Source organism: Pezoporus flaviventris, unplaced genomic scaffold, assembly GCF_033815535.1.
Source record: "Pezoporus flaviventris isolate CSIRO_AGI_PZ_B2104156 unplaced genomic scaffold, CSIRO_AGI_Pfla_v1 ptg000015l, whole genome shotgun sequence".
Lineage (NCBI taxonomy): Eukaryota > Metazoa > Chordata > Aves > Psittaciformes > Psittacidae > Pezoporus > Pezoporus flaviventris.
This window is the reverse complement of record NW_026892563.1, coordinates 17,773,348-17,798,856: the sequence shown is the minus strand read 5'-3', so window position 1 is coordinate 17,798,856 and position 25,509 is coordinate 17,773,348. Positions and strand designations below refer to the sequence as shown.

The 25,509-nt window shown below is 40.9% G+C and overlaps 1 protein-coding gene across 2 annotated transcripts in view; it reads left to right on the top strand.

Annotated features, from left to right (window-relative positions):
* Positions 1-25,509, top strand: part of SON (SON DNA and RNA binding protein) — a 40,538-nt gene that overhangs the window by 3,473 nt on the left and 11,556 nt on the right. For both annotated transcript variants that reach the window (XM_061453640.1, XM_061453641.1), the window contains exons 3-8: positions 1,464-11,882; positions 13,313-13,473; positions 15,748-15,888; positions 17,690-17,878; positions 22,162-22,272; positions 23,198-23,314. In XM_061453640.1, coding sequence (XP_061309624.1) covers positions 1,464-11,882; positions 13,313-13,473; positions 15,748-15,888; positions 17,690-17,878; positions 22,162-22,272; positions 23,198-23,314 — 11,138 coding nt within the window. The remainder of the gene's footprint in view (positions 1-1,463; positions 11,883-13,312; positions 13,474-15,747; positions 15,889-17,689; positions 17,879-22,161; positions 22,273-23,197; positions 23,315-25,509) is intronic.

The window sequence follows — 25,509 nt, the reverse complement described above, 5'->3', positions numbered from 1 at the left end:
TCAAGTTAGTGTGCACTGTTCACTTGAAAGAGTATGCTTTGAAATTACAGCAAGATTATAATTGAAGAATCCATCTTGCTTCACTGACCAGTATAATCACTGAATATGGAAGCAGGCTTAAATATATAGCTCGTAGTTAACAGGAAATTGCAAGCTGCCTTTAATAAAGTGGCTTTCTCCTCAAAAGAGCACCTCTTCTATGAAGACAGGCTGAGGGAGTTAGGTCTGTTCAGCCTGGAGAAGAGAAGGCTCAGGTGGGACCTTATTGCAGCTTTCCAATATCTGAAGGGGGCCTCCAAGAAATCTGGAGTGCAATTTTTTACAAGGGCATGTAGTGACAGGACAAGGGATAATGGCTTTAAACTGGAAGAGGAGAGATTTAGATTAGATATTAGGAAAAAAATTCTTCACTGTGAGCATGGTGAGGCACTGGAACAGGCTGCCCAGAGAAGCTGTGGCTGCCCCATTCCTGGAAGTGTTCAAGGCCAGGTTGGACACAGCCTTGAACAACCTGGTCTAGTAGAATATGCCTCTGCCTGTGGCAGGGAGGGTTGGAACTTCTGACTTCTAAGTCCTTTCCAACCCAGATCATTCTATGAAGCCATGGTACTAGATCCAAAGAAGGGTAAGAACCTAACACAGGTTAAATTCAGAGGGAAATGAGGTATAGAATTAAAAGAAAGCGATTGAAACCTTAGTCTTCCTCCTTTTATTTATTTTTTTTCTTTTTGCCTCAGTGGTTGTTTGTACCTGCAGTTACCTGAATTTCTCAGTTACTTTCCTGTTTGAAGCAAAAGCTCTGTTAGGTACTTTCAGGTTTGCCTGTGGCAACTCCAGTCTGAGCAGCTGGTTGCCTGCAGTGCCTTAAAGCTTCCATGGGATTGGGGAAGTAGATGCTGTTTCCCAAAATTTGTTTGAAATACTGTGTCAGTGAGAAATTTAAATCAGTAAACACACTTATATAACTTCTAACACACAAGTAATACTGATCATGCTCACAAGTTTAAGTATAGTAGGGAATAATGGGCTGGCCACATTTTATACAGTAAGCATACTACCACTTAGATAAGTTGTCTGAAAAATGGGAGTTATTTTTTTTATGTGCAGCTTGGTGTAGTTTAAAAGCACATCCCCACCCTCCTGAAAGAATGAACTGCACAGTTGAATATAGGTGGAAGTATATCCAACTACTTATTGGGAGGAGTCATCTTCCCACTGAAACTGACCAAGAAGATTTCTTTTAACTTTTTGAAAGAAAAAGTAGTTATTTTTACTTCCAAGTGACACCAGAGAAGGGTTAGAGTGCTGAAAAGGGAGTGTGCAATTTTGTGTGGTAGTTTAGTGAAGAAGGCGTGGGTTTCAAGTTTAATTTTTCTGACTGTCCATGGCTTGGTCACTAGTCTAAAAGAATTTCTGAAATGCCATTTTAATAAAATTTACAAGGAAAATATCGTTTCTTCTAGATGTAGACAAAAATACTGTGAAAAATAGTTCTCAGCCTACAAAAAGAAGCTCTACTGCTGAAGATGAAATTCCTAGGAAAAAATCAAAGAAGAACAAGAAGCACAAAAGCAAGAAGAAGAAGAAAAAGAAGAAGAAAAGGAAGAAAGAGAAAAAGCATAAAAAGCAGCCAAAGGAGGCAAAGCTGAGTGCACGTCATGGAGACCGTGGGGACGCACAGCCTACTTCTCAGTTAATACCAGAGAAATCAAGCTCCAAACTGAGCGTACAGCATGGAGGATTTGAAGGTGCAAATCTGGCTGTCCATACGCAGCCAGAACTGTGCTTGCAAACAAGTGCGGAGCTTGACAGACAAGCTGTAGGGCTTGTTTCTCATTCAGGAACTGATTCTCAGCAATCTACAGAAAATCTTGGGAGTGAGCAGGGGACTTTGTTTGCAGCAAATCCTCCATTTACTTTAGAAGGCAGTCAGTCTGATACCCAAGGAGATGCTAGTATAGCTCAAACTAGAATTTGCACTAGAGAAGAACAAATTAAACAGTCTCATGACAATATTTATCCTATAGCTATTAATGTGAGTGAAAAGGGTGTTCTTATTGATACTGGAAGTAATACTTCATCTAGCATCCTGTATGAAGTCACCAATAAATCTGACATACAGAAAGATTCAACAGTAACTCTAGCTTCAGAGGTAGTTGAGGCACTAAAAGGTTCAGCAGTTACTCTGAAATCTGAAGGCACTGGGGAAGTAAAAGCTTTGGATACAGCTCCTGAGTCTGAGTCCATGGAGGTGTTGACATATTCAGAAGCATTTCTACAGTCTGTGGCACAGGGGGGAGCAAAAGAAATGGAAGCAACTTCGGAGTCTGTGTATTCAGCAAGTAATGTAACAACTAGTCCTAAATTTGCAAGTCAGGCAGATCTGAGTACTGTGAATGTAGCTCACATGTCTGTGGCCATGGAAGAAGTGAGAATTCAAGAAGCAACTGAAAAATCTCTGCCTATGGGAAATGTGGAAAGATCTTTGCAATTAGGAGGTCTGAGCAGAACTTTGGAGCCAGCCGTGAAAATCTCAGTTACATCTGATGACTTGAGAGTGATGCAGGCCAGTCCCATCGAGGGTTCAAGTGTTTTGAAGGCAGATACGTCTTTGCAACATCCTTATAAAGTATCTGCAGCGGCTGCTGTGACCCAGATGGAAATAAAAAGTGTCAATATGGACCAGGGCTCAGGAGCTGTTACAGAAGTGAAGGGTATTGAACCAGCTAGAAGCTCTGGACATACGGAAAATGTGAAAACTTTGGAAGGAGCTTTGCAGCCAGTTGCTGTAGGAAAGCCCGAAAGTTTGGAAACAATCCTGAAACCTGTGGATGTTGCAGCAAAAGATGTCACAGCAGCTCAAGAACATCTGCAGGCTGAAGTAAAATATGTGGAAGGTACCACTGGTCCTGCAACAGTGTTGTATGCATCAAGAGTGTTCCTACAGCCTAATGTCTTGACAGACACAAGAAGTGTGGGTAGAACCCAGGAATCTATCCTTCCAGCAGAATTGACACATGTGAATGTGGTTGCGGAGATAGAGGGTTTAAGATCAGCTTTAGAACCTATTGGCCAGACCTTTGCTCCCCAGACAGTTCCAGAAATCCAGATGGTGGAGGGTTTTAAAGGTCCACAAGCAACTACAGAAGTTGCAGCACTAGCAGGAGTAAAAATTCGAGAAACAAGTCAAGCTGCTCTGCAGCTGGAAAATACTGATGCTTCAAAAATTTCAGAATCTACTTTCAAGCCTGTTGCTGTAACAGCAAAAGATTCAGAAGATACTTCATTACTGAGACGAGAGGAGCCGAGAGAATTAAGATATGAGGGTGAATCAAGTGTGAGAGGTCCCCTGTCTTTGCAGAATGAAGCTATGAGTGGCCTAGGAGGAGTCCTAAGACCAGTGGCTGTGGTGGAAGCAGAAACTTTGAAAACAATTTCACCATCTTTGCAAATGGAAGGTGTAAAGGCTTCCGAAGCTGTGCACTGTGGGACTGTGGCCAGAGGTTTAGCAGCAACAGTGGGTTCAACAGTGGTGTCAAAAGCTTCAGACATAAATTTTGAGGGTATGGCAGTAGAGGCAGGCTCAGATGCCAGTCTGGCTATGAAAGTAGAAGCAAGTCCAGGGCTTCCTGCCTTGGAAGAAATGTCGGAAAGGCCTCCTGAATCTGTGGTTGCATGTGTAAGCATGGAAGCGGTTAGGGAGTCTGATGCATTAGCAGGAATGATGCATTTGAAAGCCACAGCAGATGGAGAACCAAAACATACAGAAGCAGTTGCAGAACCTCTTGGTGCAAACAGAACAGAGAGCTACATTTCACAGTCTCAGGTCATGGCACATACAAGAATGCCACAACCTGATACAGTAGGGGACATAAAGGATTCTGAACTAGCTACCAGTTCTGCCACCGTAGAAGTGAGGGATTTAGACAACTTGAAAGTTGAGGCAGTTGCAGAGGTAAGAGATGTGGAAGTGAGATCAAAAACTTCACACTTAACACAGATGAAAAATTTGGAAATGGTTGTGGGATTTGAAACAAGGGCCCTAATGGAAGGCATGGGAAGAGCATTGGCATCTGAGGTGGTTAGGAAAATGAGGTATTCTGAAGTTGCTCCAGAAGATTCAAACAAAGCAAAGGCAAGGAGTGAAGAAGCAGTATTAGAACCCCAGCAAACTGTGATGGTGCAGACTTTAGAAACAAGTTCAAAATCTATACAGGAACAAATAGTAGGTCATTCAGAAGCAGTATTAGAGCATTTGCCCAGAGTGGAGGAAAAAACTATGGCATCAGAAATGGTGACAGAAGTAAGCAACTTGAGAGGAACTTTGGAATCTAAGATTTCAACAGATGTGAGAACTCAGGGACCTACTGTAGAATATATAATTGCAACAAGGAAGACAAGCGCACAAAAAAATGAGCCCTCGCTTAGCGATGTCAAATATTTGGAAGAAGCTTCAGAAATGGAGAAATCAGTGAATGCAGAATACTTGGAGCCAGCATCAGAAGCTGGAGAACTGAGGTTGGAAAGTATGAAAGAGTCTGCAACAGTAGAGGTGAAAGGTTCTGAAACAGTCGAAGTGCCTGAGGTACACATGGATATCCAAGGAAATCTGGGGGCGATGAATGTTTTAGAGCATGTTTCAGAAGCTGTTCCAGAATCTTTACGTATTGAAAAGGAAGAAAATCTGCAAACCATTCCAGAAGCAAAAGCTGCTGTAGAATGGAAGAGTACAGAAGAAGCTCCAGAAATCCTGACTGCTGCTGAAGTGAAATCTTCTGAAGCAGGTCTAAAACTAGGGGACATGAAACATTTGGAAACATCACTGGAACATGAAGTGGCAGCAGAAGTACGATATGCAGAAGTGCAGTGTCAGCAGGTGGAGGATGTGAGAGCTCCAGGTCAAGCTCAGGAATGTGAGATACTAGTTGAGAAGAAAGATACAGAGCAAAGTCAAACATCTGAGCCTTTTACAGCAGAAACAGCTTTCAGCTCTTCACATGCTGCAGATGAAAAAGAGACTCCTGAATCTGAAATAATTGGAGACGCGAAACAGTTGGAAGCAGCTCCAGCTGATGTGGCAGAAACAAAAGGTTTGGAAACCGTTTCTCTTCCTGACACTGTTGTAGAGCTGAAAGATACAGAAGCAGCTGTGGGGTTGGAGGGAGAGACACAAGATTTGGAAGCAGCTTCAGTACCTGAGACTGCTGAAGAAGCAGAGCCAGTACCTGTGGCAGAGGCAGGCCAGGTGGAAGTCATTCCACAGGCTGAGGCTGTCAAAGAAGCAACTCCAGAACAGGATTCAGAGAAAAGAGATTCAGAAACATCCGATGTACAGCCTGATGTGGCGGCACGAATGAAAGAGACTCTGATGAGACTCGAGAAAGTTGTTGAAAAAAGTAGCCATAGAAGCAGTGATAAAAAACATGATGCAAAGAAACAAAAAAGGAGTCGCTCCAAATCTCACTCCAGGTCTAGGAAGCGGAAGAAAAAATCAAGGTCACGTTCCACTTCTAGACGTTTGACCTCTAAAAGAGCACGTTCTAGGAGCAGAAACTATTCAGATTCCAGAAAAAAGCATTCCAAATCTAGATCCCGATCTGTGGAGAAGAGAGAGAGAAGAGTGTCTTCCCGGAGGTCTAGGCGCAGACGTTCCAGGTCATCTGACCACTACAGGTCTAAATCGAGATCAGCAGAGAAGAGAGGGAGCAGATTGTCCAGACGCAGACGTTCCAGGTCATCTGACCGCTACAGGTCTAAATCCAGATCAGTGGAAAAGAGACTGTCCTCCCGAAGGTCCAGACGCAGGCGTTCCAGGTCGTCTGACCGCTACAGGTCTAAGTCCAGGTCAGTGGAAAAGAGACTGTCTTCTCGAAGGTCTGGGCGGAGACGTTCCAGGTCATCTGACCGCTACAGGTCTAAGTCCAGGTCAGTGGAAAAGAGACTGTCCTCCCGAAGATCTGGGCGCAGACGTTCCAGGTCATCTGACCGTTACAGGTCTAAGTCCAGGTCAGTGGAAAAGAGACTGTCCTCCCGAAGGTCTGGGCGCAGACGTTCCAGGTCGTCTGACCGTTACAGGTCTAAGTCCAGGTCAGTGGAAAAGAGACTGTCCTCCCGAAGGTCTGGGCGTAGACGTTCCAGGTCTTCTGACCGCTACAGGTCTAAGTCCAGGTCAGTGGAAAAGAGGGGGAGCAGGTTGTCCTCTTGGAGATCCCGCCGCAGACGTTCTGGGTCTTCTGACCGTTCTAAATCTAGATCCAGATCTTCAGAAAAGAGAGGAGGCAAAGAATACTCATGGAGATTCAGACATAGAGGATCTGGTTCCTCTGATCGTTCAAAATCTAGGTCAAGATCTGTTGAGAAGAGAGGTCGGAAGGCATCTCTGCGGAGATCTAAACGTCAGCGGTCAAAGTCCTCTGACCGTTACAAGTCTCGATCCAGATCAGTAGAAAAAAGAGATCGAAAGCAGTCTTCACGGAAGTCTAAACGTCAGCGCTCAAAGTCTTCTGACCGTTACAAATCTAGATCTAAATCAGTGGAAAAAAAGAAAGAGTCTTCACGGAAGTCTAAGCGTCGCCGCTCAAAATCATCTGAACGTTACAAGTCTCGGTCTAGGTCTGTCGAAAAAAAGCGCAAGGAATCTTCAAAAAAATCCAAACGGAAACGTTCCAAGTCGTCTGATAGTGTTAAGTCAAGGTCAAAATCTGTAGAAAAAAGAGGGAGTAAATTATCCTCAGTGAAGTGTAGCAGCAAAGGTGTGGAATCTTCTGAATGTCAGGATTCAACCCAGTGTCTTGAAGAAGGAGAAATTGTTGAACAGTCTTCTGCAAGTGAAGACAGTCCCCGCAAATCCTCTAATGGTCCCATGTCAGTAGCTTTGTCTGATGAAAGGGTAAATGGCCCAGAGCTGCCTCCAGCATTTGATAGTGGGTTTTCCAAAACTTCTGACAGTCTTGAGAGCAGTTCCTCGTCTGTTAAAGAAATAGCAGGTCTACAGCCTTCTGTGGTGTCCGAATTTGATAGCTCCAGAATCTCAGATGACCAGGAAAGATCACAGGTTTCAGAGCTTTCTGTGACATCTGGAAATGGATCAGCTGAAAAAGCAGTGGCTCTGGAGTCCTCACTACCTGAACTTACATGCTCCACATCCAAGTCAAGATCCTCATCTGTTGAAAAAAGAGATCCAGAAACTTCTTCGGTAACAGAATTTCAGCTCTCTGCATCCCATGAGGATGAGTCGAGATCTACTTCTGTCAAAGAAATAGAGGGTCCAGAGTCTCTTCTGACACTTGAAAGTGGATGCTCTGTGTCTTCAGATGATTACAAGACAACCTCCTTAGCCTCCAGAAGAACAGAGGTTCAGGAATCTTTGATGTCTGAAAGTGTACTCTCTGGCTTGCCTGATGCTCATGAATTGAGACATACCCCAGTTGAAAAAACAGAGCCTCAGAACTTTTTACAAGTACCTGAAAGTGAATCTTCTGAAGCAGCAGAGGCTCAAAATTCTGTTCTAGCACCTGAAGTTCCATGCTCTGCATTCCCTGATGACTGTGAGTCAGCCTCCTTGCCTGCTGAAAAGGGCCAGATGCAGGAGCCTTCTTTGGCTTCTGACAGTGGATGCTTCAGATCTCCTGATGCTCATGAACCCGGATCTAGCTTTAATGCACAAACAGAGGAGCTTCTGTTGATGTCTGAAAGTGGGTCCTTCAGGTCACCTGATGGAAATGAACAAAGGTCTTTTTCTGTTGAAAAAGTCAAGGTTCCAGATGTTTCCTTGCAAGCGGAATGCGGCCGTGTTGAGATCTTGGACGACCTCGTTTCAGCATCGTCATTTGGAAGAGTACAGGAAGCTGGACTGACAACTGTAGGGCAAAGCTGCAAGTCTTCTGGAGTTCATGAGTCCAGATCATCTGTTGACAAAGATGGTCTAACACTTCCACAAGTAGTCGAAATTGAGTGCTCTGAACCTTCTGAAATGCATGAATCGAGATACCTGCCTGCTGGAAAAATAGAGGGTGCAGGATCTGTATTGATGTCTAGAAGTGGAATTCCTGTGTGCCATGATGGCCATAAAACAAAACACAATTACTTTGAGAAAACAGAAGGTGCAGAACTGTTGTTGGCATCTGAACTTAGGTGTTCTGTCTTCCCTGAAAGCTATGAATTGACATCCACTGCAGTTGAAAAAATGGAGATGCAGAGGCTGGAAAGTGGATTCTCCAAGTCTGGTGATGTTTGTGAAGCATTAAGCACACCTATGGAAAAACTACAGGCCCCAGTGACTTCGCTGACATCTGAAGGTGGGCTTTTCATGTTGCCAGATAGTCATGAACTGAGACCTGTCCCTGCTGAAGAAGTGGAGGTGCTAAAGTCATCTGAACTGAAGTGTGTTGCATCCCCAGATGACCACAAGTTGAGATCTGTCTATCATGAAGAAATACAGGTGCAGGAGCCACCTCTGATAGTGGAAGGTAGATGTTCAGTTTTGTCTGATGGTGATGAGTTGACGTCCACCTCTTTTGAAAAAATTGAGGTAGAGGAGCCTTCTCAGTTGTCTGCAAATGAATACACAATTGGGCTTGATGGCCCAGAGTTGACATCAACCCCTGCTGAAAAAACAGAACTGCGGGAACTTTATCGGATGTCTAAAGAAAGATGCTCTGTGTCTGCTGAGAGTGAGGAGTTGCGGACACCCCTAATTGAAAAGATAGAAGTGCAAAAGCCTGCTCTGACATCTGAAAATGAATATGCTATGTCTTGGGAAGGCCAGATGGCATCTAGCTCTCCTGAAAAGGTAGAGATACAGGAGGCTTCTGTAGTACCTGGCAGTGAACATGCTGTGTCTTCTGAAGAACACGAATTGTCTTCCCTTGCTGAAAAAACAGAGATACAGGAGTGTTCTTTGCTGTCTGAAAATGAATATGTTGCATCACCTCACAGCCAGGAGGTGGCAGCCAGCCCTGCTGAGAAAGAGGTGCAGGAGCCTTCTCTGACATCTGACAGTGGATATACTGTCTTCCCTGAAGGCCAAGGATTACAGTTTACCCTTGCTGAAAAAATAGTGGTACAGGGACCTTCACTAATATTGGACAGTCAATATGTTGCATCCTCCGAGGGTCAGGAGTTGCACTCTGCTGTCACTGAAAAAACAGAGGGACAGGAGTGTTCTTTGCTGTCTGAAAATGAGTATGATGTATCCCCTCAACGCTGTGATTTAAGGTCCAGTCCTGTTGAAAAAGAAGAAATGGAGGAGCCTTCTGAAACATCTGAAAGTGAAAGTTCAATGTCCACTGATAGCCAAGAGCTGCAGTCTGCTGCTGTTGGAAAAACAGAGGTGCAGGAGTTGTCTTTGTCTGAAGGTGAATGCGCCATGTCTCCTGGAGGTCAGGAGATGCGGTCCAGCTCTGCTGAAAAAGTAGAGGCAAAGGAACCTCTGACGTCTGAAAATGTTCTGTCCCCTCAAGAATGTGAATCAAGGTTGACTCGTGCTGAGAAAACAGAGGATATGAATTCTTCTTTGACATCTGAAAACGACAATCTTTTGTCTTTTGAGGGCCAGGATGTAAGATTCACAGCTGTTCAGAAAGCAGATTTGCAGGAGCTTTCATCAACTCCTGAAAATGAACATGCAGCATCTCCTTATGGCCAGGAGTTGAGATTCTCTGCTATTGGAAAAGAAGGTGGTTTCGAAGTTTCAACGCTAAATGATAGCATCTCCATGTCCCCTGATGATTTGAAAGCCATCCCTGCCGAAAAAATGGACGATGCAATGCCATCTTTAATTCCTGAAAGTGCATCTTCCATGTCCCCTGATGGCTACAGTGTAAAATCTGGTCCTGGTGAAGAAACAGGAGATCTAGAGCCCTCTTTGATATCTGAACGTAGACATTCTACATCCTCGTATCAGGAGAGCCGTGAGCTGAAATCTCCCACGGAGGAAGAAGGTCTAGAGTCCTCTTTGACTCCTGAACATAGACGATCTGTGTCCCCTGAGGGCCATGACCGAAAGTCTATCGTAGATGAAGAAATGGATGATCGGGAGCCCTCTTTGACATCTGAACATAGGCGCTCCACATCCCCTGATGACCATGAGTCAAGATCTAGCATTGGTGAAGAAGCAGAGTATCTGGAGCAGCCTTTGACAACAGAACGTAGATGCTCTGTGTCTTCTGATGAGCATGAGTCAAGGTCTACCGCTGGGGAAGAGGTAGAGGATGTAGAACCCTCCCTTACAGCTGAACGAAGAGACTCCACATCTTCTGATGAGCGTGAGTCGAGGTCTACTGTTGGTGAAGATGCAGAAGATGGGGAGCCCTCTTTGACAGCTGAACGTAGGCACTCCACATCCTCTGATGACCGTGAATCAAGGTCTACAACTGGTGAAGAAACAGAGGATTTAGAACCTTCTTTGACAGCTGAACACAGACGCTCCGTGTCTCCTGATGGCCGTGAATCAAGGTCAACCACTGGTGAAGAAGCAGAGGACCGGGAGTGCTCTCCAACAGCTCAACGTAGACACTCCACATCCTCAGATGAATCTGAGTCAAGGTCTACTGCTGGTGAAGATGTGGATGATGTAGAGCCCTCCTTGACGGCTGAACGAAGAGATTCCACATCATCAGATGATCATGAGTCAAGGTCTACCACCGGTGAAGAAGCAGAGGATGTGGAACCCTCTTTGACAACTGAACACAGACGTTCCACATCCCCTGATGGACGTGAATCGAGGTCTACCACAGGCGAAGAAGTGGATGATGTGGAGCCTTCTTTGGCAGCTGAACGAAGAGACTCCACGTCGTCAGATGAGCATGAGTCAAGGTCTACCACTGGGGAAGAGGGTGAGGATGGAGAGCCCTCTTTGGCAGATGAAGATAAACAAGATTCCATGCCTCTTGAGAGGTCGGAGGAACAGGACTCTTCCTTTGTACCTGAAAGTAGGCGTTCTGAGTCTTCTGAACGTGAGAAATCCAGATCCAGATCTGTTGATAAAATGTCTGACAAAGAGTCTTCACAGAGATCCATAAGCAGGCACTCAAAGTCTCCTGCTCACCAAAAGAGTCGATCTGCATCTGTTGAAAAAGTGGCAGACAGAGAATCTTCACGAAGATCTAGACGTAGGCGCTCCAGGTCTACTGCTCACCCGAAGAGTAGATCCACATCTGTTGAAAAAACAACAGACAAAGAATCTTCACGGAGGTCTAGACGTAGGCGCTCCAGGTCCACTGCTCGCCAAAGGAGTCAGTCAACATCGGTGGAAAAAGTGGCAGACAAAGAATCTTCACGGAGATCTAGACGCAGGCGCTCCAGGTCCACCGCTCGCCAAAGGAGTCGATCCAAATCAGGTGAAAAAACAGCAGACAAAGAATCTTCACGGAGATCTAGAAGCAGACGCTCCAGGTCTTCTCAGCGCAGATCCCAGAGATACGATACAGAATCTCGTTCTAGACGGAATCGCTCCAGATCAGTAACACGGAGAAGAGCATCAAGATCAAAATCTAATCGTCGGTCTCGGTCTAGTTCGTTGTCGCGTTCAAGGCATAGAAGGAGGAGTAGGTCAAGGTCAGCATCAAGGCGGCGGCGTTCTTTATCAAGAGACAGGCGTAAGAGATCACAGAGAAACAGATCAAGATCTACTGATAGAAGAAGAAGAAGATCAGATTCAAGAGATCGTAGAATATCACTCAGACTACGGAGCAGGAGTCGAACACCTATTCGTCAAAGGCGATCAAGGTCAAGAGGAAGAAGACGGAGCTCTAGTAGGTCACCAATTCGGCTGCGGCGATCAAGATCTTCAGGGAGAAGAAGATACAGCAGATCACCTGATCGTCGTAGGTCAAGGTCATCGGAATTTTCAAACAGGTCACCTAAACGTCTTACAGACTTGGGTAAGTGATAAGTTTATTTTCAGTATTTCCATGTTTGGGTGGTACTGTGCTCATTCACATAGTATTCCTTAATTTAGTATATTTCTCTAGCATTCATAAAGAATTTCTTGGAAGTCAGTTCGAGCATTGTTTTCAGGCAGTGATTTCCTGTGGGAACTTCTGCGTTGAAGCTGAATCAATGCTTGCTGTTTGGATGAAACTGTATTTAGAGCAAGTTATATCTTGGTTTTAGAACTTTTATGCAAAAGTAGTTTGTTACAGTCTTGGGGAACATTGTTCACTCTAATAGTCAGTAAAGGCCACATACTCTGCAAGAAACGTAGGGATTTCTAGTTTTACTGAGAACAAAATGGGCATGAAAGAACACTTGAAAGTGACAATTGGAGAGTTCTTAGATGTGTTGTCAGCTGTAATGATTGTTTATTTGTTTGCGTTACCCTCTCTGTATTGCCTCTTTCCCATGGTAAAAACTTAATGACCAGAGAAAGAGAGGCCTTGGGGTTTCCTTAGGTAGTAAGTTACACAAGGAGAGTGCAGGTTTTAATTTTGAGAGATGAACTCTTGTACAGTGTGTGAGGAAGCTTCTTTTTTTGCAGACCTCGGGTTCTGATCCTTTTAGTCCTGTCTCATAAAGTTCCTATGAAAGCCCCTCTACCAGAGAAGCATTTCTGTACAAAACATGACAATTAATAAGAGTCCTTGAATCTGCCTTCATGCTTTTATTATGCAGCAAGTCTGTGTTTATATACTTCTATTGCTTAAGAAGCAAAGGAATATTGCCCTTTTGGGATTTTCTTAAAGTTGAATGCTTGCAAGAGATAGTGGTAACTCAATTTATTTGCAAACTGGCACATCAAGCAAGACATACTTCATTTTCATCCTGTATTTCTGTGGTGCGGCCACATGTACTTTTTTTTCTTAATAAAGCAAAATACTGTTTTATTAACAGTTTTGCATGTAATTTTGTTTTATGCAAGTGCCCATCTTACTCAGTGCTTTTATTTTTCTGTTGGTTGATAGTAAGTAGCTTTCAGGTTACTTACATGGAGACTTGCAGGGATTTCCTCAAGACCTTTGAATGCTTTTCAGAGATAGCTAGGAAGTAGACTCATTATTTCCAAAATGAGAGTGAGTTGGTGAAGTCAAACAGGCGTCAGAACTTGTGGGGTTTGGAGGATTTTGACTGTTGTAGTTTGGACTCCCATGCTTTGAGTTAAATTTGCAATTTCGCTTGTCTGTTGTGTAGACCAAATTAAGTATGGAGTAACTAAGTACAATTTTAACTGTTTTAGATATTTGCATAGAACAAAAAAAATGAAGTGTGTGTAGAATCTTTTGTCTTTGTACTTTATTTAGTCTGCAATAAATGCCTAGTTATTATTAATACAATCTAGAAAAATAATAATTCTTCTTTAAAAAAATCATTTTAGACAAGGCCCAGCTACTCGAAATAGCCAAAGCTAATGCAGCTGCCATGTGTGCTAAGTCTGGTGTTCCCTTACCACCAAGCCTGATGCCTTTGTTATCTCAAAAGAAAGACGACAAAGCCAACCAGAAGTCATCAAGAGATACGCTAAAGGAGCTTACTGAGGTAAGTAAGAGCAACAGTAGCACACCTGAAAATAAGCAGATTTGGTTTTTTGTGACTAGGCAACCTGTCATTTTGTGTGGGAAATGGCCTGTGGTTTGAGACCTTTTTGTCTACACTTCGGTTGTTGTTTTTTTTAAGTCATGAAAACAGGCTTTTTAATTCCATGGAAATGCATGAAGTCCAATTTTTTATTTTTTTATTTTTTTTTACCTTCTTTCCTGGCTTTGATTTTGTTCTAATTTTGCACAAATTAGTAGTTCTCTTTGCAGTCTTGTTAATAAACTCCAAAGCTTTCACTTCTGGTTTCTGGTTCTGGTGATGTTAGTTATTTATGTTCCTACTTTTGTCAGTTAGCTTCACATTGTTCAGGTTAACTTGGGCTTAAATATCTGGTGCCCACTTCATATAGTTCTGTGTATATTAAAGTGCACTCTGAGATACTTACTGTTGCATTTCTATCCTGTTGCAGTTTAAGTCTGCAAATGGGATGGTTTTGTCCTGATTGTGGGGGAAAAAAAATGCTACTTTTACTGTAGTAGGGTCACCTTGTTCAATTTGCTAATTTCCTCTATTTCCTGTTATGTTTTCCCCCAGAAACTACAGAAAAATTTGAATGGGGGGAGGAGGAGAAGTGCCTGCTTTTAATTTTATTTGTTTGGTTGGTTTTTATAATTGCATCATCAGCGTGACAGTTCTGAAATAATCTGTTTATGGAAATACACCTGAAATTAAGCAGTGTCATATCACTGAAAAGTAATCTCTTAGTTGTGTGGGGGTTAGTAGAAGTCAAAGTACGTGTTAATAAAAAAACAGATTGTGCAGATACAGTGTGCAGACCTTCAGTAGTTCTTGATGTAACCTGAGCAAGACGCAGAGTGGCTAGTACCAATTTGGAAGCCAAAATCCTGCTCCTTCCTTGTTCTTTCCAGCTGTTTAGAATGTGTTCTGTTGAATCAAAATAGGCCACAGAAGCAGTCCAGGTCATTGTCATATGGTAATGTGTCCAAGCAAAGGATCCTTCCAGAGCCTGCTCACTTTCTTCTAAAGCTGGCAGTGTTGTCTTTCTTTCCTCTCTGCAATATAACCTGCAAACAGGACAAACTGCTTCCAATTAGTTGGGAGCTAACTAATAACTCTAAATAATATATATTGATTAACTTTCCAAATAGTGTAGGCTTTTCCTGTTGCCTAAAGAATGGGCTTCAGTCATTGTTTGTAGGCATCTTAGTACAGGAGAGTGCAGAAATCTGTTTTTATAAGGACTGATGAGAGCAGTGCCTTCAATGTGTCTTGATTTTTAGTGATGTAGCTGCTGTTTTGCTCCTTATATACCAACAATGAGGTCCTCAAAACAGATGTGACTTACAGTGAATGGTCTGAACTTAAACTAGAATCCAGCCAAATGGTGGCTGCATTTTGCCAGTATTATTTCCTCAAATATTATGTCGTCAAATGCCTTGTAAGTCTTGTAAATGTGCTTCTAATGAATGGAGACATAATAAATGCATTATACTAGACTATAATATTTTCTACTGCATTTTTGACTTAAGTTATAGTTGCTGCTGATAAACACTCGGTGCAGATAACTAATCAGTAAAGAATTTTTCATCATAAAATTCTAGCCTCTTTAGAATTTCATTTTGTTGGGTTTTTTCCTTCACCTGGAGGCACTCTTCTGATTTGACTGCGGTATCCCCGTAGCACCTACATGTTTTATGTTTAACTCCTGTTGAATATAAGATGGTGATGTCAGGCATAAGTGGCCAACATAAAAATATCTCAGAAGAAATCTGAGGTTTTCTGGAGCCATTGCTTCTGACTGGGTCTCTGCTACCTGTACAATTTAGAATTACTATTAATTCTTGATTTTTCCTGTGTTGTAATTTTGGAAGTTAATGCAGAAGCTTCTATCAGATTGCAGTATGCTGGTTACATGGGATGTGAAACAAACAGTGAGCTCCTACTCTGGAATGTCTGCAACCTTAGGCACACATCCTGTAACTACCATTGTGTGGCAGGTTTTACAGTATGCTGCTGAAATATTATGTCTGAAATTACTCACTGCATGAGTGCCTAGCAAACCTAGGTAGGTGTTTGATAATGTGTGTCAAATGTCAGGTACATATATGGATTACATTGCTAAAATTTCATCAAAAATTTTTCTCATTTTATACCTCCTTTAGAAAAGATGTTGGGGTTTTTATTTATGTTTTGGCTGAAAGTCCAGATTTATTCAAAGCTGTCATGTTTCCCCCCACCCCTTCTCTTTTTAAGAAATGCAAGAAGATTGCCCAGAGCACAGATGATGTGATAGTGAACAAACCTCATGTTTCTGATGAAGAGGAGGAAGAGCGTCCTTTCTATAATCATCCTTTTAAGCTCAGTGAACCCAAACCTATATTTTTCAATTTAAGTGTAAGTACTTCTTTAATTTTCAATTTTTTGAATTACAGTTATTTTTAAATAATGAAAGTAAATTTGTAAGAAATTAAAGAGGGATCAGTAATTTTGATGAAATTGCGCTGGATGTTGTCAAAAGTACTCTCGCTACAATAAGGAACTTGCATATAGTCTATGAAATTGTAGTAAGTCTCAGAACTGGATTGAAACTGGTTTTGCCATTAGTGCCTTTGCAGCTTTTAGATTAAATAACATAAAAAGGGTCAGTTTACTTCGTGTTTTCATGCAGAAATACTAGTATGAATTTGCAAACAGTACTGGAATTGGAAAGCACTTTTGGATAGGCACTGCTTTTCTTTAAAAGACAAAAATAAAACAACCCATCAAAATTCTAGAAGCATTTTAAGGTGTTCTAAATAAGATGATGCCATTAGCTTTGCACAAACTCCAGGTCTTGTCTGCTTCTTCAGTAGATCTCAACTGGTCACTAAAGGAGAGAAGAGTTCTGTTAGTCTTGAGATTAGCAAAGGCTGTTCAAAGAATGAGGATCACTGATGCTGCCTGTAGCTGAGAGGGTCTAAATGGTCCATTAACCCCCCCTCCTTGGGGGACTGCCTTTGACTGTCATAGCTTGTGTCGATGCTTTCTGGGTATGAGCAAGGAATAAAATCATAGAGTGTTTCTTTAAGTGCATCTGTGATTCATACTCTTTGAAGCATGGATCAGAACTTTTCTAGGTTTTGGTGTTTTCTTTTTTTTTTCCCTTGTATTTTCAGGTTTGTTTTTTCTTTTTGTGCGTGTGAAAGTTGCTCTGATTATGCAGGGTATAGAGTACTATAAAAGTGTTAATATGCTAAGTGAAAATATAAATAGCATGTATATTTTTATGTACAAATATATATATCTTGTGGCATACACAAAATAAACAGTAATACATGTTTGTGTAAGCTGTAAGGTAGAAATAGATTTATACTTTATATTGTACTATGAGAAAGTGGTACAATGTGAAGTATGTTCTGAAGTTCAGTAAACCTCAGGATTCTTACAGGCTCCAAAGAGGAATGTTCTTTAGTGGTTAGGGCTGCTCTGCCTGTTTTCCAAAGTCCTGACATTTTAGTGTTATTCTTCCCATTCTTTCTGGATTCTATTCTTACTACCATTCCTGTCCATCTTCGTTTGATAGTAGAGGTTTACCCAATATTTTCAGCTGTCTGGGCTCTGTTTGCTTCTTAGAAGAGGAACCTGTCAGAGATTTCTGAGAACTCCTTAGCAGTACTCTCTAAGGAAGACCAGCTCATAGACTTAATCTACTTTAAAATTCATGCTGCTATTAAAAAATAATCAAAACCTAGAAAAGAAAACATTGAAACTACTTTCTCTATGTATAGTAGTGTAGAGCTTTTTACCATCATGAAATATCACAGCTGATGTGTTTTGCTGCCCAGGAATTTCATTTTTGAGCTTTCCATACAAAATACATGTGTGGCAGATGAAGATTGTTCTCTTTATGATGGTGTCTGGGTGGAGGGAAAGCAGGAAGGTTAATTGTGAGAGTCAGGTTTTGTGTACTTTTTTGGCTGCTGAAGCTGACTGAAGCGATTTTAGCTTCTAGCTAAAAATCTGTTGCTCACTTGTGTGTTTTTAGGGCTGTGCTAAAATTATTTGTTATAAAGGCTTTTGGTTTAATTATGGTAAGAAGGATGACTGTTTTGTGAAAGCTTGGCACCAAGTATAAGCAGTAAATAGTTTCTCAAAGACACGTTGTGAGCATTGTGTGTTTTCAAGTTTTAACTTCTTCTAATTTTATTTCTTCAAGACTCCCAGCATAAAACCAGCACCACCTCCACAACCAAAAAATCAAGTCAGCCTGTCAAAGGAATTCCCTGTTTCATCTGGGTCTCAGCATAGGAAAAAGGAAGCAGATAGTGTCTATGGAGAATGGGTTCCAGTTGAAAAAGGCAAAGAAGACAGCAAGGATGATGTTTTCCCCAAACCATCCATTGAGGTAAGGAAGGGAAGGAAAGCTTATCATATAAGAAAACCCAAGCCATTACCTGCTCAATCTGGTGTCAAATCACAGTCTGTGAAGAAAAAACACGTACATAGGTAGTATTTAACACTTGCATAAGCTACTCATCTGAACTTCTGCAGTGTGGCTATGCTTGTGTAGGCAGTGACGAAAGTAGCCTGTACCCATATCTTGTGCTTTTGTCAACTAGTGACTTCTTTGCCTCAATAGAATTTAAGCTTTTGCTTGAACATGAAAAGGAAGATTCTTGTCCAGTTTCCTGCAGAGGTTAATAACCAAAGTTGAGACTTTCACAACAATGAAGTTAAAATTATCATACCAATCTTAGAGCAGTAACATTGCATTAAAATGTAATTCATTCAAAATAGATTTGAAAGTAGTTTCTAAAACTGCCATTTCATCTGGGTTTATCTGCTAAGTTTTTAGCTTGACAGTCGCATTTTCTCACAGTTGTCTTCCATGTGGCCTTCCAAAGGAAAATCTAATTGTATGTATAGTAAAATAAAAAAAACTGAAACAAAAAAGCAATTTTTTTCCCCTTGAAATGTCTTCAAAAGGATATTTTGTGGGGTTTTTGTAATTAAGTAAACTGAATATTTAAGACAGATGTTAATCTTTTCAAGTTGCTGTTACCTCACTCCATCTGAAGACTTGTTCTCATACCTTTCAAAGCAAATAAAAAAGCCTTGGCATCAGTTTCTGATGGAACAGTATTTCCACTTGGTGCATTTTGTCTTTGAAGAGCTTTCTAAGATTGTACAATTCAATTCCTGAAGCACAGAAGATATTTTCTTCTGAGTCTTTTACAGCACCAAAAGCACAGTGAATTTAACTCATTTAATGGACATTTTCGTGGTATACCTCAGAGTTCGACAGTCAGGCATCCAATTCTTTGTTCCCTCAGTGTAGATTGTAACTGCTGTTTGGTCTTTGTCATGAACCACTAATAAGACAAACATTCTGAAGTGTTTGTGCAGCATGTCTTTCCCAGTTACTAGTGTACATGTAAAAAGTCCAGAGCATAGGAACATTGTATATTAATATTTCACTGTGTTTTTACCAGGTGGTGGAAGTCTTGTCCTTCACATGGTTAGTGATATGCTTTTAGTTGAGGTGAGCTCTGTAGAAGTGTGCATCCAGGTGGCCAGTGACGCTAGGCTTGTGTCTTTGACAAATGGGGTTAGCTAAGTGCTGATGGTTTGTGTATTGATTGTAGAAGAGGCCTTAAAAATCAACACTGGAGTAAATATATTAAACAAAACTTTCTTTCCTGTCATGTGTATCTTTATAAATGCTTGTAACAATATTGTCTGTTTTTATATTTTGTAAATAAATATTTTTGTTTGCATTTACCTTAACTTGGTTTGTGTTAAGGGTGATTTCAAAGGTCATTAGCTGACAACAGAGCATACCGTCTCCTTGGGTTTGGCAGTCCTTATTTTTGCAATACAGCAATACTCCTGTAGTGGCAGAATCCCCGTACTTTGCTCCAGGGAGTCTGAAAGGGAACAGAGGGCTTCTCTGCTTTATTTTTTAAATGTTTGTGAGGACTCTTTTTAGATGAAATGGGTTTCTTTGGGCAAGATAAGCCAGATAAGCTCCCTTACTATTGGAGCAGGATAGTGGGGGAGCGTGCTTGGATCCTCAGAAGTTTGACATATAATTTGCCTCTATGCATTATTGCCAATTTTGAAATCTGATTGTGACAATCCTGATGCAAGTCGATATTGACATTAAAAAATATGTAATTAGTTTTATTATGTTTTTTTATTCAAGTCACAGAATTAGTGATGGGAATAAGCAGTCTAAAATAGCCCTGCCTATTACATTATGAATTGTGTTAATAAAACATTATGCTCTTAATATAGTTGTTTGTGGTGGTAGGAGACGGAGCAAAAATTCTTCAGTAATTGAAGGATCAGCATGTCTCTAGAAGCCAGGGAAACTTACGAGAAAGCAGCTATACTTGAAAGTCTGAAAGTTACAGAGCTGAAGCGTTGTATTTAAGTTTAGAGTGTACACAGGTGACTATTACGCAGAGAAGCCATTGTGATCTAAAAATGCAGTCAATGCATTTGGTATATCATTGGACCTATGAACTACGTAAAAAGTGCCTGCTTTGTATTGTCAGCCTCTTCCTTCTTGCTTCAATATTTGTGATGTGTGTCTGTGGGGAAAATGGTATTAAAAGTCAGGATTGGAAAGGCAGAACTCTTGCGGAGTATAGCATGCTGAACTTGAAACTGTTTTACTTGACTAAATAATAACAACTTTTCATACTTCAAGCAGAGATTTTTTTTCAAGATCCAAAGCTGCCATCGAGTGTCTTGACATAATACAAAGCCATGATTGTCTCCAAAATGGTGACTGACCATGTGGGGAAAGTGTATGGGAAATCTAACTAACCAGGGTATCTACTAATAGGCCCCAGTCCGGTAAAGCACTAAAGTACACATGTATGTTTAAGTATGTGAGTGGTCCCAATGTGGTTTCAGTGGACTACTTGCATGCCTATGTGTATTGCTGGATTGAAGCTTTTGGTGAGTAGAATAACTTTTATTATCTCCTGAACCAGTTTCACAAACAAAACATTACAGAGTTACTTTAAGTATGTAAGGGAAACTTATTAACTCAAGAAAGTGTATATTTTAAACGCGCATTCTTTTACATACATGACTGTCATGTTAGGTGATGGTTAGAAGATCTTTTAATTCTTCTTGTGCCTTGTTTATGATCTATATTTTTGTCAGCTTGGACAACAAATAAACACTGAAGTCAGTTTCATAGACACATAGGACTTCTGGGATTTTTAAATCTGCCTTGGTCAGTGCCAGATGTTTCAGCAATCATCTTCCCAACAGAAACACTGTTTATCCCAGACAGTAAAAAAAAATCCCCTTAAATAAGATATAATAGAGTACAAAAACAATTACTCTGTTTTATGCAGTTTTAGACATTTGTGTTTGTCTTACTGTTTTTCAGCATTTGCTAAATTTTTTACCTGGTCCCTGTGACAGAGATTTTGTGGTTTAACTGTATTTTCCTGTTCAGCAGAGTCACTTTTAAATTAGTTTCAGTTTCTTCTACTGGCCCTTTACTCTTGTGTAATGTGTGAGAGGCTAAGGTTATGAGATAGTGACTAACAAAGGACAGAAATACTTCGTAAAGCAAACAAAAAAAAATGAAACTGTTAACTTACTTTATGTCTATATGCCATGTGCTGTTTTGATTATTTGGTTTCTTCTCTGCTTCAAATGGTTCTAGCCCTTTCAATCTCCTGCACGTGCTCACCTCCAAAGAAATTTTATTTGTCCCTGAGCACTGTTCTTTTTCTTCTTTCAAGGTAGAATGATCCATAAAATGCACATGATCTGAGGAACAAGGCACAAGTAATTTTACAAAAACAGCCAGAACTTGTTACATCTTTATATTCCCAAATGTTTTGTATTTCTCTTGATTGCTTTGCATATATAGTAGACTTTTGCATTCAGCTTCTGCGTTTGCTTCATATTTTTACCAGAATGATTCTGATTAGTATGTGCAGGATAGTTTCAAATGTGTTTTTCTTTTAAATATGGGGGGGGGGGGGGTGTGTGTTTGGTTTTTGGTGGGGTTTTTTTGGTGTTTTTTTTTTTAATTATTATTCTAGTTCAGCAACACAGATCTAAATAATCCATTATAAAACAGTCAATTTTATGAGCTACCAGTCTGGTTTTACATTTATACAAGTTTGTTTTAGGCTGAAGATAAAGATTTGAAACAGTAAAGCTGAATTCATGTAGTACATCGGATTCTTCTTGTAATTATTTTATACATAACCTGAAGTTTTAGTGTGACTTAATAGAAGGTTGTTCATGTGAACAGTGCTGCATGATGGCTTTTTTTCTTTAAATTCTTAACTATTGCATTTAGTTTTGTTGATTATTAAGATTCTGTTGAGCATAAAACAATACACACCAGAACTTTCTGTGACCAGAATGGTTCTTTCAAAATAATTCTTATAATATTTTGTACGTACAGATGATATTACCAGGTTGTTACACTTTAACTTCAGATTTTGTATTGGTTTATGAAAGCCCATATTCTATGTACATACCAAGTAGTCCCAGCATTTTTTTTCTCACTGCCTATTTATAGTGAAACCAAATATTCAATGTGTAAAACAACTTTGTAGCATTTGTTCTGCAACAGCTTTTTCCAGATCAGCTGGATATTACTGTGGTCTGATGTATTTTTAAAAGTAATGTTTTTCTTCCTAGGGCGTGGACATAACTACAGCTATGAATGATCGAGCAATAGCTCAGAAAAGGCTTAATGAAAACACATTTGATTTAGAGGCCATGTGCATGTTAAATCGTGCACAGGAGCAGGTATGTTGCAAATTTTCATCAGCATTTTGATGTACTTAAAGTAAATGTTAACCTTTCATACGAGTTTTTCTTACGCATTTAAGTACAGGCTTTTGGAAGCTCATTTTATCAGCATGTGGTTAAAAATTCTGCCTTTATTTTGCACATGTCGTGGTTTAAACCCGGTCAGGCAACTCGTTCACTCACTCCCCCGCTTCTTTCCCTCCCCCTGCTCCCGGAGGGATGGAGAGGAGAATCGAAAAGAATGCAACTCCCACAGGTTGAGATGAGAACAGTTTAGTAACTAAGGTATAACACAAATCACTACTGCTACCACCAGTAATAACAATGATAAAAGAAATAACAAGGGAAGAGAATACAACACCTCAGCACCAGCTGACCATTAACTCACCCCCCCAGCCCGACCAAGCACTGACCCATACCTCCTCCAACCCCACAGTGCCCTAGCCCTTCCGGGTAACTCCCCTTACATCCTGGGCATGACGTGCTGTGGTATGGAATAGCTCTTTGGTCAGTTTGGATCAGGTGTCCTGTCTCTGCTTCCTCCCGACTTCCCCTCCTCCCTGGCAGAGCATGAGGCTCACAAAGTCCTTGGCCAAACCAAAATATCAGGCCGAAAGTCAAAACACAGCACTGCACCAGCTACCAAGAAGGAGAAAAATGCCTGCTACTGCTGAACCCAGGACAGCACATCGTAGCAATGATTTTGAGGATAAGGAAACCGTGAACCATAAACTTGCTAAACTGAGTTTGGGCTTTTGGGTTAACATACAAAGATGCTCAGCTTTTCAGAATGTCTGCTTACAAATGAGTGAGCACTAAACATAAGTGAAGAATCGTTATGAAAATAAGAAGCAACAGAGAATTGCAAAGCAAAAGTGTGCAAATTTTTATTTTGGTCTTACATTTGATTTTTATTTTGTAGATTGATGCCTGGGCTCAATCAAACTCCATACCTGGCCAGTTCACAGGAAGTACTGGAGCACAGATATTGTCCTCGGATGAGCTGACCAACAGTGGTCCCCAAGCATGGATTAGAAAGGTAGAAGTTATGCAGACATACTTGTCTAACTATCATATTTTAAATAGTAGAAGTATCGGAAAATGCACGAAATGTGCCTTAAAAACCTATGGTAATGCATGTGTCAAATATAATAGGTTGAGTTAAATCATTGTGTTTGATATAGATACATGCTGCTGCTGTGTCTCTTTTGTTGTGCATTAAGGTATTGTTCATGACATAGGGTACTTCAATAAGGTGTGCGTCTGGTATTTGAGTCAGATTGGTTCATACATACCTTACGCTGAAATGACATTTATAATAACGTTATGGTTGCAGTGGTAGGTCCATCGCTACTTTTACAGGATTGGGACAGATCAGGCAAGGTTTGATCCTGATGTTACTGAAGTCAGTGATGTTTTGGCATCAACTTCAGTGAGCTAAGTACCAAACTGACATATTGTTTGACTTGGTTTTGTCTGATGGCTACTTGGCCTCTGTTTGTATCACCAGGTTTTTCTGGAACCCAAAGATTTAAAGTATTTAACAGTTGCAGTTTGGTTAATAAGTTAAATGTCACCCTACAGTGAAATAGTTACCTCTTACTGCAGAGTAATAGTGGCATTTGGAGTGTGGTGCGTCATACATACATGCGTTTTATAAGTTTAATAATTCATGCTTCATCTTTGAAAATGAATACCAAACTGGTTCTCTTTCAAGAAGTAGAACTGAGGAATTCAAGCACTGTCTATCTTTCATGCAAAAAGAACGAGATTACTTGCAAGATTGACTGCTGTTACGTAGTTGAGTATATGTTGTATCTGCTTGTCCTTCTGGAATGCAGTGTTAAGACAACCCTCAAAACTGGTAGGTTAGATTTGAGGCTGAGGCAGAATTTTCCATAAAACTTGGTGTAAACTGAACACAAAAGTCTGGAGTTACAACATCCTAAAAATAGAAATATTTTTACCAAGGTTCACTAACTTATTTTTCCACTTTATATAGCCGAGCAGTACAGAGAGCCAGGCAACACAGGGATCCAAGTTACTTGCTAGATGGGAATCTTTTGAGCTTTTCTCAGTATTAATACAGAACATACGTGACAAAGTCTTATTTTAACAATTATTAACTTTTTAGATTGTAACCAAATGTTGGCTGTGATTACAATAATTGTCCCTTGCAGAGGAACTTAGAAATATAAAGCACTCAGCAGGGATGCGTTGGTGAGAAAAGAGCTTTTCCACCCTGAGGCTTGTGAAAGAGATCAGCAAGCGTGTGAGGGTTCTCCCTTTCTGCAGTACCTTGAGTGGGTTCCCAAGGCAACAGAAAGGGAGCATCTCTGATCATCTCCTTCTCAAGCCGCCTCATCCTGTTTTCATTCCTTAAGTTTCTGTGGTGGTCTTCTGTGCCTTACAGTAACAAGAGTGTACACTAACAAAAAGTAAGTGGAGGAGGCAAGTGAGTTTTCCCTCGGTCTTCTAACTTTTCACTCTGTGATTGGCTTTAAAAATAAAATCAGAAAAACCCCAATGAACTGAACAAAAACCCCAAACAAACCCAAAACAAAAATCCAACAAAATGCTTTATAGAGAGAAAGTGAGAGAAGACTCTGGTCTCTGGCTTGTGGGCATGACTGCTGTGAGGAACAGAAGCATACTGGAACATTTTGTTGAATCTAGAAATAAGAGTGAGCAAGCAGAAACACTTCTGTTGTTCCCATAGCTGTAAGACTGTAGTGGTTTGCAGTAGTAGGCGTCCTCCCTAGCAAGCATCATGTGGTTTGTCAGAAAGGAGGCTGCTACTGGAAACAAGAAGAGTTTGGTGAAGATCAGGACTCAGCCCTCTTTCCTGCTCTGGCATTCCTCAGCTTGACTTCTTTTGTTCTTTCCAGGTTCCATATTTGCACGCACATTGCCATCAAACTCATGAGATGACAAGTAGATAAGTCACACACCTTCTGTGTATTAGGGGCTGCACAAGACTCAACCTGTGTTTTTAGGAATGGTGGGTCCTGTGAAAGCCTTCACAAAATTTAGGTTCGGTGAATTTAATGTGGACTTACAGCCTATGGTTAGAGAATGATTTCACAGAATAAAGTGAAGTAGGGATAATGGGTTATGAATGCATGTTATCTTTCTCAGTGTCACGAATGCAAACCAACCATGAAATGCAAAGTACAGGTTGCATTTTACTTAGGCATTTGAAGTTCTGTAACTTAGTTCCTGGTAATTATGCAG